Genomic DNA, 16,234 nt, shown 5'->3' with positions numbered 1-16,234 from the left:
GAATTTCTTCCACATTAATTTGTGGTTGTTATACAATATATATAATAGTGTCATTTGTGACTTCACTAGTGTAGATCAGTCAAATCCAGTGTGGGAAGTTATTCTTGCCAAGGAGTTCATTCAGGAAGACACTGGTAAAGCAGCTGAAATAATTTAATATGTATAGTAATGATGTGACTGAAAGGGACCAAATATTACTGCAGACAGAACAAAATAAATAATGTGATGACTGATGAGACCAAAAGGCCCATTTGTTCTGTTCCATTTACAAAGCCATAGACTCCAATGGATCTCTGGCTTTACCTTTATTTCTTTGTATCTAGGGATCCTCTCCATTTATCCCATTCTTTCTTGAAGCCTGTATAAAGTAGTGTAGTTGTCATAGTAGTCCACTAGAATGCACAGAAAAAATGGTTAACAAATAAAAAAAAAAAAAAATCTATATATCTATATCTGTATCTATAGATATAAATAGATATAGATATCTCAATGTAATCCACTTTGAAGTGGCTGAAAGGAAGAATTAGTTTGTAACCCCTCTCTCGGGCATGGGTATTGGTGATAAGTGGTAGTAAGGGGGGTGGGGGAAGGTTGCATTTATTTCCCAAAAGCTAGTCAAGAAATGTATTAAGTAAGTCCAGTATAAAGTATCTCCTTATATATTTTTTTCTTTTTATTTCTTGAATCCTATTATTGTGTTGGTTTTATTTAGTTTCCCTGGGAGTCTGTTCCAAGCATCTACTACCCTTTCTGTACAGAAATATTTCCTTCTTTTTTCTGCTAGAGCAGTCCAGACACATGGGATTATGCCACTCTGCCAGCAGATGGAGAATCAGAATCAGAATCACTGATTTTAGTAGTAGTACAGCACAATTAATGGCCAGTATTTTAGACTGGTGAAGCAGGATTCTTAGGCTTCCAGTGTTTGGGCTCAGGGCCTTCCTTGGTAGAGAAGGACTCCGTTCTACTCCCAGGGCATCAGTCTGTGGGCTGAATCCCCTGGTTGGAATGAGATCTGGGGCAACAAGCATCTTGCTTGTTCTCCTAGTAGTGTCTTGGATCAGGTTTCCAGGGAAGACCCTGGTTGAGTGGGTCCTAGTGTGGCTCCCTGGCACCTTTGGGCTCTGATTGAGCCCTGAAGTATTGAGGGGTTCAGGAGAGACTCGATCCAGTGAGATCCCCCCCCCCCCCCCAATTATTTCTGACTTGTCCTCTCGCTCTCACTCTCTCTCTCTCTCTCTCCCTCTCTCCATGGAGGTAAGAAACAGCTTTGGGCAGGCAGGCTCAAGCTGCCTTTTACTGAGGGGAAAAAAAAAGAGAGGCTCTTCATTCGACCACCATCTTGCAGTTGCCGCAGCTCCATTTTTTCAGAGCCTTTGGAGAGAGGAGGCTTGGTGCAGCTGAATGGATCTTGGCTGGCCTATGGAGATGGAGGAGCCTAGGCAGTCCGTGGGAGCTGGTCTAGAGGGCTATGTCGCGGAGAAATGGCCTAACAGATTTGGAAGAAGGAGAGCAAATTGCTGAAAGAGGGGCCATGTCTGAATCCATCACTGCAGGGGCTTGCATGTCTCAAGTACTACAGACTCCTTCTGACCTTTTTATGATTCGGCCTCAGATGGATCTGCAGCAGCAGTTTCTCCTATACATGAGAGTTGCAGAGAAAGGGGAGTAGCAGTTCCTGTGGCTGTGGCAGATCACTTAGAGGTATAAATGGGAACCATTTTAGATCCACAGTGTGGCCTAGCTTGGGATGCATCATTGCCAAAGGGAGCCCAGTCAAAATTTTGGTTCTGGAGGGGGAGGAGACACAGGAGGCAAGTCAGGCTCTCTCCTCACAGCCCCAAGGAATTTTTTAATCTGAATTTCTGCAGGCTATGCAGCAGGTTTTCTGCAATATGCAGAAGCCTCCTGGGGGAAGGTTTTCGATGACCACGGGCTTGCCTTGTTGCCTAGTTTTCCTGTATGTGGCAGCTCTGTCCCCAGGTGCCGTAGGTTGTCTAGGGAGGTTCTGGACATCGCGCAGGAGATTACCTCCCCAGGTTCCCCTCTGAGTTCAGTAAAGGAATTGAAGAAAGAGGCAGGCGTCTGGAGTACTTAGAGGGGGAATTATCTTTGGAAGGAGGACTCTTCAGTGATCAGGCTGTTTGGATAGAGGAGTTCACTTCTCTCATTTCTCAGATTGTATCCTCCCTCCATACGTCTGATTTTAAGATCAAAGAAGATCCTGATAGGAACCCTATTCTTGAGGGAGTCAGAAGACTAGTTAAAGCTTTCCTTCTTCACAAACTGCTTAATTGCATGGAGTTAAACGAGTAGGAGTCTCCTGAATGGGAGCTGTATGGTAACAAGACTGAGCAAGCTGTATCCTTTTCTAGCAGAGTGCAGGGATAATTTATTTAGGGTCCCTAGGGTTGATGCCTTAGTGTCATCAGTGTCCTACAATACAACCATTCCTATGGAAGGTGGCACTGCTCTTAAGGATGCGCAGGATAGAAAGATGGAAGCCCTTTTGAAGCAGCATTTATTCTTTTATGGTCTTGGAAGTCCAATCCTCCATTTGTGGGGGATAATGATTTAGGTCTTAATGCGTTGGTTACAACAGTTTCTGGACAGTCCGGAGGTGGCCCAATTTGAATCCAGGGCTGCTTTTGTGGCATTCGTATTGTATGACCTTGCAAGGATCTCTTCCTGGACAGTAGCTTCATTTGTTGTGGTATGAAGGCTGTGTAACTGGGTGGCAGATACAGCATGTATGACTTGTCTGAGCAGACTTCCCTTTAAAGGGAAGTATTTTTTGTAGAGGATCTGGAAAAATTAGTTAAGGAACTGGGGAAGATCTAGCCCCAGAACTCCCAGATGATATGACCCATCCGTCTAATCCAGCTAATAGATGTTGTGGTCTCTTAGGGAGGCCAGGAGATATCCATTGACAGTCTATTTTTTTTTTTGGGGGGGGGGTGAGGGTTAAGAGACGGAGGAACGATAATGCTTGGACTTCTGGAACTTCCCAGTCAGTTCTGCGGTACTACCAGGAGTGAACCCACATCATATCAGACCAGTGGGTTCTCACTATTGTTCAGAGTGGATGTTCCTAGATTTGCTGTTCCTAGATGCCTATATGGTACCTTCCTGCAAATCGGACTCCATGGAGTTAGTGGTAAGGGCTACTCCTGGAGAGGATCCAGCATTTGGAAGCTGTGGTTCCAGTACTCCTTGAGACATGGCCCAATATCAGTATTCCATCTCTTTTGTGGGTCTAAAAGAGGACCATTCCTTCCAGTCCATCCTCAATCTCAAAGAGGTCAACAGATGTCTCTGGATTCTGCACTTCTGTATAGAAACTTTTCTCTCCATCATTGTGACAATGAGAGCACTTCTTATCCCTAAATCTCTTGGAGACTTATTTCCATATTAATATTATGGAGGATTATCAGAAATGTCTTTGCTCTTGCATTCTAGGGAAGCATCTTCATTTCAGAACCCTTCCTTTTAGACTCATCACAGTGTTAAGGGCATTTACGAAGGTGATGGTGGTAGTTGCGCCCTTCTTGCACAAAGAAGGTCTCCTGGTCCAGCCATACCTAGACAATTGGTTGATAAGAGCCAAATCATTGCAGGAAGGGCAGGTGACCTCAGCCTGGGTAGTTCAGGACCTAGAAGGTCTAGGTTGAATAGTGAATTACCCAAAGAGCAATCTCTTGCCTTCCCATTTGCTGGAGTATTTAGGAGCTTGCTTTGACATCAGGGAAGGATAGCCAAGTTATTTGCTCAAGTGCAGGCCTTCCTCTTTTGGAGGCTCCCAGAGTTTGGGATTACTTTCAACTTCTGAGTTCAGTGGCAGCCACCTTGATGTTGGTCCTATGGGCCAAGTGTCACATGCAGCCCCTACAGATGTCTGTTAACTCATTGATCTCCACAAGGATTACAAGATTCATCTCTTGTCTTCTGTAGGGGAGATGTGCTTCTCTGAAAATAGATGCTGAAAGCCAAAAGCTGTAGAGAAAAGCTTCTATTAAATGCTATAAAATAGACACTTAATAATAAGGTACCTTATGGAGAGGCAGGGTGCCACACAAGGCATCAGCATAAACTCCCTCTCAAATGATTTTACTGATGACAAAGCATTATATAGAATTTACAGTTGTATATTTCCAACCCCAAAATAGGTTACATAATTGTCAAAATTCCTCTGATTGGCTTTCCATTAGAAACAAATAATCTGAATGGCTGTATGGTAATTTACTCTCGTTCTCCAAGTTAATTAATCCTAATCTTGTATGTAAATGTTTTCTTGGAATTTTGCAGTGTTAGCTGCCTTGTGTCTCTTCTAAGGATATGTTGGGGTTTGTTTTTTTTTATAACTTTAGATGGAATGTCTACTGGCCTTGTCCTTATTCTAGATATGTTTCTGTGACCCTGTGGTCCAGTTCTTTCTGCATTTTTATCTAGTCTATAGTATCCAACTATCTAGAAAACCAAATACAAAATTGTAGCAAAGTAATGTCATGTTATAATGTTATACTTGGTAAAGGCTGCTTATGATCAAAAATAAAAAAAATGAGAACAAGAATGACTTCTTGTGTGATACATCAAAAAGTGTTTCACTGTGACTAAAGACCTATGAGTACCCACATCAGAGAGCCTGTTGTGGTGGTCTACTCCTGTGAATCTGTTGAAGGGAATGGATCTCGAACCTCTGTTAGATCAGGATCACATTGGTTGCAAGCATGCTGGGCAGAAGAGCTCAGTGTATTACAGTCAAGTAGTTTAAGGACGAGACCTCTTGGAGAACAGAGCAATCGGATTGGCTCTGGTGCACTTTCTGCCCTTGCCAAAGGGAATAGCAGTTCAGGTGTTCTCAGACAATGCCACGGAAATAGTGTATGTAAACAAGCAGGGAGTCACTCAGAGCTCTTGGTGGCTTAAGAGGAATGCCTTCTGTTCAGTTGGGCCGAACAGAGCTGCCTACATCTTTCAGCAACTCACACTGTAGAAAAAGAAACTGTCCAGGCCGACTTCCTCAGCAGGAACATATTGGATCCCGGAGAGTAGGAACAAGGCCAAAACACCTTTCAGATAATAGTGGATTGATGGAGCTTTCCTTACAGGGACATCATAGCAACTTGCAGAAACACCAAGGCTGACAAGTTCTTCAGCCGCAAGGTGTAATAGGATTCCAGAGAAATTAATGTCCTGGATCCAGCCTTGGTCAAAGGACAAGCTTCTTTATTTTTCATCCTTTACCTCTTTTTTTATGTATGATGCTAAGGAAAATAGAGGGTAACCAGTTGACTGTGATTCTGGTGGCTCCGGACTGGCCAGGAGTTTAATAGCCAGCATTCTTCTCTGCTTATCCTGAGGTCGCAGCCTCTCATGTCCAGGTCCAGTGTGTGAGGATCCAGCTCCATTTTGTCTTATGATCTGGCCTTTGAAAAGTTTCACTTATCCAGGAAGTTTTTATTTATCCTGGGAATTTCTGTGTTTATTATAATGAACAAAAATGGGAGAAAATCAGTAGAAAAAATGAGTTGTCTTTTTCTCACTGATTTTCTTCCATTTTTGTTTTATAATAAAAATGGAGACATTCCAAGGAAAAATGAAGGTCCCTAGATATCCAGCAACGGTGATTGCTACCCTACTGAAGGCCCATAAGAACTCAACTTCTTTGGCATATGTTCGGATCTGGTGTCTTGTCTCGCTGTGGTGAGCAGACATACTGACCTTCATGCAGGAGGGGCTGAATAAGAAATTAGCCCTTAATTCTCTAAAGGTTGAAGTGATTAGTTATAGGGAACAGATTCAGAGAGTCTCAAGTGACTTCTAATCCAGATATGGTCCATTTAATTCATGGGATTAAATTAATTTGTCCTTCATGGTCCTGGTTCCCCAGGGGAGATATTGATTTGGTTCTTACTGTGCTTGTGGGTTCTCCCTTTCAGCTTCTTCAGTATGCATCTTTGAAGGATCTGTCTCTAGATGATAAATAAATAAATATGGTTGAGGTCCGGAGGTTGCTTATTAATTGGTTTTGGGAAGGAATATAAATTGGAATGATAGTAGAAATGGAGAAGGTTATAATTTGATTTTGTTTGATATCTTGATTGCATCTTTACTTATGGGATTCAGTGAATAATGTGGTGGTGGGTGATGAGAGGATTGAATTTTAAAGGGTTTTGTTATGATTATGCAATGATATTTGTATTGGAATTAGTTTGTATTGTGTTTATATGTTGTAAGTCTCCAAAGGTTTTATTAGCAAGTGTTGATACACAAACTTCAATATTTTTAATAGTCAGATGCATTTCAGAATTGTAGGCCTTATCATGCAGTGATTCCTATCTAGGTTTTTTGGCAGAGGTAGTTTGTTTTTGTCTATGGTTGTACTGCATTTTCATCTGAACCAGGCAATCTTTCTTCCAGCTTTCACAAAAGAGGAACATCTTGGGAAAGGATAGGTCTCTTTGTTTCTTGGATGTTTGTTGAGTTCTCCTCAGTATCTAAAGGTAACTAATCCCTTTAGAAAAACACCCAAACACTTGCAGATTTACACTGGCTCCCAATAGAACAGAGAATTCAATTTAAAGCACTATGCACAGTTCATAAGCTAATAAACGACGAAAACGCAGACTGGCTAAACACCGCATTACGACTACATGTCCCCCAAAGAAACCTCAGATCAGCCAATAAAGCTCTACTAACCATACCCTCAGTCAGAACAGCAAAGTTAACCCAAGTTAGAGAGAGAGCACTATCTTTGGCAGGACCATTATTATGGAACACATTACCACTAGAATTAAGACTAATGAAAGAAATAAAACTCTTCAAAAAGGCTTAAAAACATGACTCTTCAAAAAAGCATTTCACAGTGAGGTAATGAAATAACACATACACAAAGCAGGAATTCACCAAGAAAAAGCAGTATTGCTTACTTTTGTTATTTTCTCACAATTTAAGTATTAAATTATAAAGACAGTTAATAGTAAATGGTAATCACACCCTTTCCCAATTAGAGTATATTATCGAACTATGTAACCGTATAATGATGGCACCCTTTGGATAAATTAGAAACCACATATTTGTGCCTAGCTGTGAACCGTTGTGATGGTGCTCCGCTATACGACGGTATAGAAAAGTTTTAAATAAATGTCTGTTTCATTTGGGAGCCCTCACAAGGGGAGGCAGGTTCAAAATCATCTTCTGTCCTACTGAATTAAGGAGGCAATCTCCAGAACACTTGCTGAAGGGCCTGCAGATTCCAGAGTCACTTTGTGCTCATTCAACAAAGGCTCAGGCTTCCTTGTTGGCGTAGGCTACAGCAGTTACTCTGGAACATATTTGTAAGGTGGCCACTTGGTCATCTTCGTAGTCCTTCACTAAGTATTGCAAGAGTGGATGTACATGCTAAAGCAAATGCAGCTTTTGTGGCAGGCATTCTCAGGGCAGCCTTTTTTCGTCTTCCCACCCACGTTAGAATGGGCTTGAATACTTCCCACAAGACTGGACTAGACTAGCAGGTTGATAAGGAAGGAGACATTTAGTCTTAACCTGTTAATTTACTTTCCTTGAGTCCTACTAGACCAGTCCAGGACCTTCCCAAGAAGTCAGCCACTGCAGTTTTGCTTGTCCTTGTTCAAGAGCTATGGGTTTCACAGAAAGTCTTATGCCTTACCTGTCCTTCTTAAGGAGAACCAAGGCTAATTTGAATCTGTTATTTCTTGTTCCTTGCTTTCTCTTCTATCCTGCTGAAATGCAGAGAGGGGGATTTCTTGGAAGATTCTCTCCTGTTGTGGTTTTGATGGTTTTATGGGGGAGTTGGGTTTTCTACTCCATTCCTTTGTCATAAGGTACCTTTACTGGCAAGTGATTGTGCTTTACCATTATTTCTACCAGTGATGATGTCACTAGAGAAGTTGTGTTCTGTTTCCATCTACTAGCAGAGTGGCATAAACCCATGCATTTGGACTGGTCTAGCAAGATTCAAGGAAGGGAGATTAATAGGTAAGACTAAATTTCTCCTTAGGTTACTCCAGAGTCTACTTCCTTTGAGCCTTACATCATGACTGGTTCTAGAACTTCCTTTTCACTGAAAAAGTGCTTGCTTGTTGAGCATTATTTATACGTTTCAGATATTCGAATGTTTCTATCCTAGCTTTCCTCTCCGTTCCCTAGAATATATATATTTAGGTGCTTTTTGATGCAAACTGCCTCCAATTAGTTGGTGTAGCTGGGTTTAAAAAAAGAATTGGACAGGTTCCTGGAAGAAAAGTCCATAAACCATTATTAAAGTGACTTGGGGAAATCCAGTGCTTATCCATGGAATAACCACTTTGAAATCTATCTACATTTTCAGATCCTACCAGGTACTTGTGATCTGGATTGGCCACTGTTAAAAACAGGATACTGGACTTGATAGTCCTTTGATCTGACCCAGTATAGCAAATCTTATGTTCTTATATCCCTTTTGGCATTATAGCCTCCAGAACTGGTCACAGTATACAAAATGAGGTCTCACCACAGACTTGTACAGAGGCATAATCACCTCATTTTTCTACTGGTAATATCTCCATGTGTACCATAGCATTGCTCTGGACACCAGCTTGTCAAGTTGTTTTGTTACCTTGAGCTCATCTGATACGATCACCTATGAGTAACTCATCCCTTGAATCGTGTACTGCTCCCTTGCATTTCTGCACCACTCTTCAGACTTTCTGAGATCACTCCTCAGGAGTGTTCACTCTTTTGCAGGGGTTAGGAGACAATCCAGAGGCTGAGAGAAAATAACCTGTCTTTTATAAAACTCTGTAAACTGTTAGCTGTTCCCTGTGACTTATTTCAGATAGAGAAATGGAAGTGCCTTAGCTGCAGACTTAATGAGATTCTTCAGATTAATTAGCTTGTCTATTACTTGTGTACACTGCTGTTTAAAGGTTGTGAGAGGTCCTATTGCTTAGCTACTTCCGTCATTAGGAATTTGGGATGCAGTAGTGCTGACCCACCTGCAGGCATCATACTGATACTTGGAAAGTAAGCATATAGCAACAGCTGAAGAGTCCACTATGAGAAGGAGAATTAAAAAGAAAAATAGGAGATTGAGCTGTGATGTGCACATCTTTTATTGCAAATTTTGTAAAAATATTAAGTAATAATGTATTAACTGTTTTCAAAGTGCAAATGTCAAGGACCAGAAACTTCATGAGCGGTGCATCTGATTTGCTGCTAGCCCACCTGTACAATATAGAACTTGCTCTCTACAGTATCTCTTATGATAGTGTTTCCTGCTTGAAGAAAGTTCCAAGGGATGTCTATAATAAAGATGAATGTGTCTGCTTCAGGATTACAAGACTTACCTCGACTTTGTGCTTGCACTGGAGAACAGGAAGGAGCCTGCTGCCCTGCAGTACATTTTCAAGCTTCTCGACATGGAGAACAAAGGATATCTGAATGTGTTTTCCCTTAACTATTTCTTTAGAGTAAGTCTTTGTAGTTTTTAACATTTATTCTCACCCCAATCCTGAATGAAATGCTTGCTTACACTCTGACCGTGTTTTTAAGGCCTGTGAACTAACGACTGTAAGCTTGTTCCCCTCTGAGTTGTCTACTAGTCCCTATTGCAAATGAGACTTTTGGGTAATAGAAATTAATCGTCCTCCTACGATAGTTGGCTCTGTATTTTTAGAAGGCGCCAAAGACAAGCCTTAAATTTCTAGATGCGTGGACTCCACTCCACCGTAGGAAGAATGTAGCCAGTCTGTGTTATGGGATGGGGATTTTTCACCTGCTTCTGTCTCCTGGGAAAAAGTGAAAACGGCTCCTGCTACCATCTCCCTCCCACCTCTGTCTGCTGCCTCTCTTCCTCCTACCCAGTGCTGCTGAAGAGTTGCCACTGGCTCTTGCATGGAGCCACTCGTGTTCAGGACGAGTAGCAGTGTAGTCAGAAGCTCCTGGAGCCATCAGTGGCTGAGTGCAGCTTCCCCATCTCCCGTGCGGATTGGTTCTAGGAAATAAAATGAACCATGGGACATGGGGAAGCAACAGCAGCTCAGAAATGCTTCCTCCTGGCTCCTCTGCTATAACAGATAAAAGGAGGTCAGGGAGAGAAGTCTGCCTCCCATAGAAGGGGAACAGGCACATCAGCGAGAGAGAGAGAGAGAAAAAATCAATAATCAGGCAGAGAGAACTGGAACAGTTCTTTTGTTGTAAGTTACTTGTAAACCGGCACGATGTGCAAACGGTTGCCGGTATATAAAAATAAATAAATAAACAGAGGAGGGAAGAAGCAGAGCAAAAAATGAAGCCAAAGGCACAAAATATTGAACACCCTTTTATATTCTGGGAAAAAAAAATATATTAATGAACTGTTATTTTTATATATGATTTTATTGTAAACAGCTTAGGACCAGGGATAAAGCGGCCTATAACTGTTTAAAATAAACTAATCTGTGGAGGAGTGTGAGGCAGAGGGAGAACAGTAAAAGTACAGCCACCCCACACTCTCAGCATAAGCAGAAATCGATTAAAGGTGTTCTGCTCATGCACCCTCATTCTTTTTTATTTGTAAAGAAGCAAGGTGGCAGGAAAGAGGTATGCTCACATCAGAGGGCGCTGTTGCACAGGATATAATGCTGCCATGTACACCTTACTCCTGGGAGAATTCTGTCCCAGCTAATTAAAAAAATCCTATGCAAAATATTTTAAAATTCTGCATCCTGGCTTCATAGTAGCTTTTATAGCTAATGTGCATTCAGGTATCGCTTTGTCCAGTCCCTCCTTCAATGTATTATTCCACACTTCATTTTGTTCATGCACAGCTTTAAAACAAAGTTCTTCCTGAGTAAAGTCTACATTTTTAATCAACTGCCTAGTTTCTACTTTTAACCAAAATCACTTGATCACCTCTATCCTCCAGAGCACCTCGAAATGAGAAAAGCAACAGATGGTGATCCAGCCACCACTGGAAACATCATGCATACTTCCTAAGATATTCCCATCTTCCACATCAAAAATCAGATCCAAAACATGCGTGGGGGAAATCAACTAATTGCATAAAGGCAAGATCCTGTAGCATTTCTAAAGTATTTCCTCTAGTACACTTTACTATTGGATGCCAATTAAAATTCCCCTGAACCACCATCTTTGGGAATTTAATGGCCAGTTCCGCACTGAATTCCCCCTTAGCTGCTGCCATAGTCCCATCTGCTGCAGGAGCTTGAGAAATAATTAGAATTGGAGCTGTGCACATTGATCGGTTAGAAATTTGACTATGCAGTAGTCTGGTGTGACTTGGAAGGCTTTCGACAGAAATGTGGGATAAGGTGGAATTTCCCTTGTATCTCTATAATGACACTTCAGAGATTTTTTGTTTAATAAGTGGAAAGATGATATTCAGTTTAACAAGGAACCTCAGACTTCTCCAATTCTTTTTTGGGAAGCTGCAAAAGCAGTGCTAGGAGTTGAAATAGTATCTTGGCAGTTAGAAAGAAAAATATATTGTTGGAGAAATTTTTGAGGTGGACAATTCAAATAAAGAAAAAAGAGCAACTTGGGGGGAGTTACCTGTGTTGGAAAATAAGACTAAATTATTTGCTGCCTAGGGAGCTCTGAATTCCCTGATCCACCAACATACAAAAAAAGTCTGTTTTATTATAAATTTAGGTTGTTTCCTTTCCCCAACATTCTTACTGTCTGCCTTCACTGAGGCTTGATTCGTGGGATGGGGACAGACACAACTCTCTCCCCTTATCCCAGCAAGATGCCCTTGCTTTGTCTGCCCCCAGCTTTAGCAAGACTCTAGCTTTCTCTCTCACCCCCTCTTTCTCGCTATCTGCCACAGCTCTCTCCTCCATCCCTCATTTAGGCTCTACCGGGTCCTACCCCCTGCTTTGTTCATGCCTCTCAGGCCAAGGCAGGTACTGCAGGTTCATCTCTTCCAGCCTGCATGGGCTAATGCCAACAGCTCCATTTCTTCCAAGCCACGTAGGCCAGCCTGCTGCTGTTTTATTCTTTCTTCCAGCTGTCAGCAACATTATCCCCTCCTTGCTTCCAGCACATGCAGACGCCACTGCTGCTGTTGCTTCTAGGTCGCAGTGTCTAATTTTTTGGACCAAATGAAGAAATCTGAGCAAAAGGGGAATTCTGTGCACCACAATTCCCCCAAGAGTAGATGACTATGTGATTTGGAGATGAGTGTTTGGTTTATGTATACTACCATGCACATTTTTGTTGTTGTTTTATGATTACTAGGAGACATTGTAAGCTGCATTGATTGAATGTAGAAAGATTGCATATAACATCTACTAAAGAAATAGGTAAAAAAGAAATGTTGTAGCAAAACTTGAAACAAGCTGTTCCTGCAAGGAGATCTTCAAATGTCAAAGAGTTGAAACAGGTCTACGGTATATGGAAAAATGGGCTAAAATTCCTTCAGAACTATGAGAAACTAATCAAGAGTTAAAAGAAGCATTTAGTTGAAGTTATTGCTTCTTAAGGAGATACCACTGGTTCACATACTCTTTTACACAAGGATACTTACTGTTGAATCTTTTTGTTGAATAAATAATCAAAATAATCCCATTGAATAAATAGGATATTTATTTTATCTGAGCTCAGAGTAGGATCTAATTGTTTTGAGTATAAATTGTACTAAAATACACACCATCCTAGGTAATTCACAGACTACTTCTCAGTACGATTTATAGATTTTGTAAGACAGGGAAGGTTTTATCACCTTTTTAAGGGAAGTTCAGTTGGAAATATTTTTTCTAAAGTTAAAACAGCAGATATTTGCTGTTACAAGGATCCCAGAGAGAGAAGTAACCTGTATGTAGTGCAGACATTGCAAGTTGATGAAACCAGAGTGGATATGAGATAGAAGCAGCAGTTGCATGGTTTTGCCTCGATCATCTCTGCTTCTGCATAGCCAGTATGTTCTAATATCAGTGCAAGCAGACTTCTTTCTGCAGTGCAGATTCACTACTCTGTACAACTTGCATTACTGATGCCTTGAGGCAATTTGGGGTTTTGACCCTTAACACAGTAAATGGGAAAATTGCCTATAATGAGAAGACAAAGCTAGCTTATCAGTTTTTTTCATATATTTTCAATTTAGTTTGTTTATATTAGTTTTTCTTTTTCTTGTCTATAGGCTGTAACTCCATGTTACATTGTATAGGCATCTTTTCCCATTCTGATTTTTTTTTTTTTTTCCAACCAGGCTATTCAAGAACAGATGAAAATCCATGGGCAAGAAGCTGTTTCATTTCAAGATGTTAAGGTTAGAATTGTTGCAACAGTTGATTGAATACACACACATGCTTTGCTTAATCTTCCCCCTTCCTGTTACTGCACAGAATAGCATGGGTGCATTTTATCTTAATTGTACTTTTAATGTGAGAAACTGCACAGCAAAACCATGTACTATCTCCAGGAGAACACTGACTGCCTAGTTCTATAAACAGAAACCCTTTTTACAGTGATTACACATGCTTAGGCTACTATATTCCCTTTGCCCTGACCCTGTATCAGAGGCATAGAATCAATGCATTGTGACAAACCACAAGAGTAATCTTAAAGGCTGTTGGGAAGGGGAAGACACAAGGATCTGAAGCCACAATCCAAGATTTCAAGTCAGCCTAGAGTTCAAGGGTTTAGATAGGAAGAAACTACCTTAACACTTTAAGACCCAAGGCATATGCAGTATTTAATATGAACTGAATCCTTCATTTCAGCATCAGTGATGTATTTTCTAAACAAATTGTTCAGTTAATAAAAGGTTTTCTTATAATAGGATGAAATATTTGATATGGTGAAACCCAAGGACCCTTTTAAAATCAGTCTTCAAGATTTGATCAACAGCAGTCAAGGGGACACAGTTACCAGCATCCTTATTGACTTGAATGGCTTCTGGACTTACGAGAACCGAGAAGTCCTTGTTGCAAATGACACTGAGAATACTGGGGAACTTGAAGACACATGACACCCCCCACCAGATGTATTCTTGCCTGGCAAACTACACCTGTTACATAGATCTTGAAGGTTGCACCACCCACTTCTGAATCCAGATACTCCTCTAAATACTGTAAATAGTAACTATGCCTATAGCTGCAAGATATCAAATTGGTATTGATTAGCACTTGTTAATCTTTTTTTCTTAAACAAACAACTTAGGCAGTCTTCTTACAAGTAAAGAACTTTTATTATCAAGAGGAATAAAAGGAAAAACTACAGAAGCCTTGTTTAAAAGCAAATAAAGTACAGAGAGTTCTGTAGGTACTGGGATCTTGTCGCTGCCTGCTGCTAGCAAAGTAGCAGAAAAAAAGGTGCCAGCCACTTGTTTCCCTGTTGAGCACAGCTTTATACAGTTCTTATCTTTCTCACACCAATATTCCCTCCTTGTCCTTATATGGTATTACTTCCTGTTCTTTCTTTGTTCTTGCTTCCTGAGGCGGGCTCTTCACAGTGCTTGATATCTGCGTGTTACTTAGCATAGCTAGATAGAATCTCTTGATGTGATTAGGGTTAAAAGGTCTTAGACCTGTACATAGGAAATGATAGGAAATAGTATCAAAGGCTTTGCATACAGGCTGTAATTTCTGGAGATCTTTGAACTGCATCTTTATCTTATTCTCACACTTGAGCTTCGGGTATGAGATGTGCTCATTAGTTATGGTTAATATTTATTTATTTATTAACTTTTTTATACCGACATTCGTGGGTACATCATGCCGGTTTACAGGATAACTGAAAGGGGGAAAATATTATAAACCGGGAGGAGGGAGCAGCAAGGGAGATAAGAGGAGCAAGTGCAGCGAGGGGAAAATCAGACAGAGAAAAGAAATTAGGAACAGTACCTGGTGGAAAGCAGGGTACAGAGGTGGAGGAATAACCGAAAAAAGAAATAAATAACATTGCAAAAATATACATACAACAAGGCACTAAAATCAACCATTGCAGATATATACCATCTAAAAGGAAACTGAGTATACTATCCATAGCACTAAATAAAGCTATATACAATGTTGCTGTCAATAAAAAGCACAACTAAGTATAATCTATCAATAGAACTAAATAGAAGCTATATACAATATTACTATCAATAAAGGTAAGGTGGACTAGGAAGAGGAGGAGAGAGAGTAAAAGAGTTACAGGAGGGGGGGGGGAGACAAAGTTACAAGAACGGAGGAGAGGGGAGGCCAAGTGTCCGATAAATAGGGCTCTTTCTCAGATGGAGTAAAGGGAGAGGAGGGACTAGGTGGGGTCTGGATCAGGGTAGGCCTGTTTGAAGAGCCCTGTCTTGACCCCTTTTTTAAATTTCCGGATGCAAGGTATGGAGCATGAGCTAGAGCTTGTGAAGTTTGATATATTGCAGATGCAGCATGCGGACACTTTTTTTTTTCTTATCCAATTCTTCCTGGTTTTGTATGACTTCTCTTCTGCTTTTAGGATAAATTGCAAAATGTTGATTATGTTCTTAAAATCCAAGTGCATGTAGTGTACAGTACTCATGTGACAGGTTACCAAGCCAAAGCTTTCATTTTTACAAAATAACTTTGCAGCAGTAGAATACTATGGACTCAGTGGCTTTCTTATGTGGCTGTGGTGAAATAAGGAGCTGACTAGGACTTTCTTTATTTGTGTAAGCAGAGCTGGAGTCCAGCAGCTATGACTCCTTTGCTCCAGCTGTACTAACTCCCTTATTTATATGGTAGAAGTATTGCAAAATTGCTCATGACTAACAGACCACCTTTGGAAAATCACCACACCATTTGGTAAATTAAAGCATAGTTGGTGGAGCCCGGTATTATGGAACCTTCCTTCATACCCCATTTCTTTCTTTATCTGGTATCTGTCCTCTGAAAGCTGCACATTCTCACTGATGTATGATGGAAAAGCCCCTACCTACTTAAATTGATGTGGCACTTCAGCCTCTCACAGTGAGAGATACTGCTATCACTTATCGCCCAGGCTAAAGAAATAAAACCACTCCCACAGCCAGAAGGAACATCCTAGTGAGGCTGGAAAGAGAGGGAAATGTGCAGATGGTAGGAAAAGGCAAACAGTACATAAATGAAAAAAAAGAGGGGTCAGGTGCCACTTTATAGACTAACTTAATGTATTGAAGTGTGAGCTTTTGAGGACAGTGTCCACTTTGTTAATACATAAAGTGATGTACAGGGTATGGGTAAAATATATACAGAACAAAGTAAAGGTATTGGATTAGGCAGAACATGCTATGGAG

General features: G+C 40.8%; 1 protein-coding gene across 3 annotated transcripts in view; it reads left to right on the top strand.

Moving 5' to 3' along the window:
* The window catches only part of PPP2R3C (protein phosphatase 2 regulatory subunit B''gamma), a 61,499-nt gene extending 47,231 nt beyond the window's left edge, over nucleotides 1-14,268 (top strand). For all 3 annotated transcript variants that reach the window (XM_029598958.1, XM_029598960.1, XM_029598959.1), the window contains exons 11-13: nucleotides 9,333-9,470; nucleotides 13,211-13,270; nucleotides 13,784-14,268. In XM_029598958.1, coding sequence (XP_029454818.1) covers nucleotides 9,333-9,470; nucleotides 13,211-13,270; nucleotides 13,784-13,972 — 387 coding nt within the window. In that variant the 3' untranslated portion in view covers nucleotides 13,973-14,268. The remainder of the gene's footprint in view (nucleotides 1-9,332; nucleotides 9,471-13,210; nucleotides 13,271-13,783) is intronic.
* Nucleotides 14,269-16,234: the final 1,966 nt, after the last annotated feature.

The sequence above is a fragment of the Rhinatrema bivittatum genome, chromosome 4 (assembly GCF_901001135.1).
Source record: "Rhinatrema bivittatum chromosome 4, aRhiBiv1.1, whole genome shotgun sequence".
Lineage (NCBI taxonomy): Eukaryota > Metazoa > Chordata > Amphibia > Gymnophiona > Rhinatrematidae > Rhinatrema > Rhinatrema bivittatum.
This window is presented reverse-complemented; position numbering and strand designations above follow the sequence as displayed.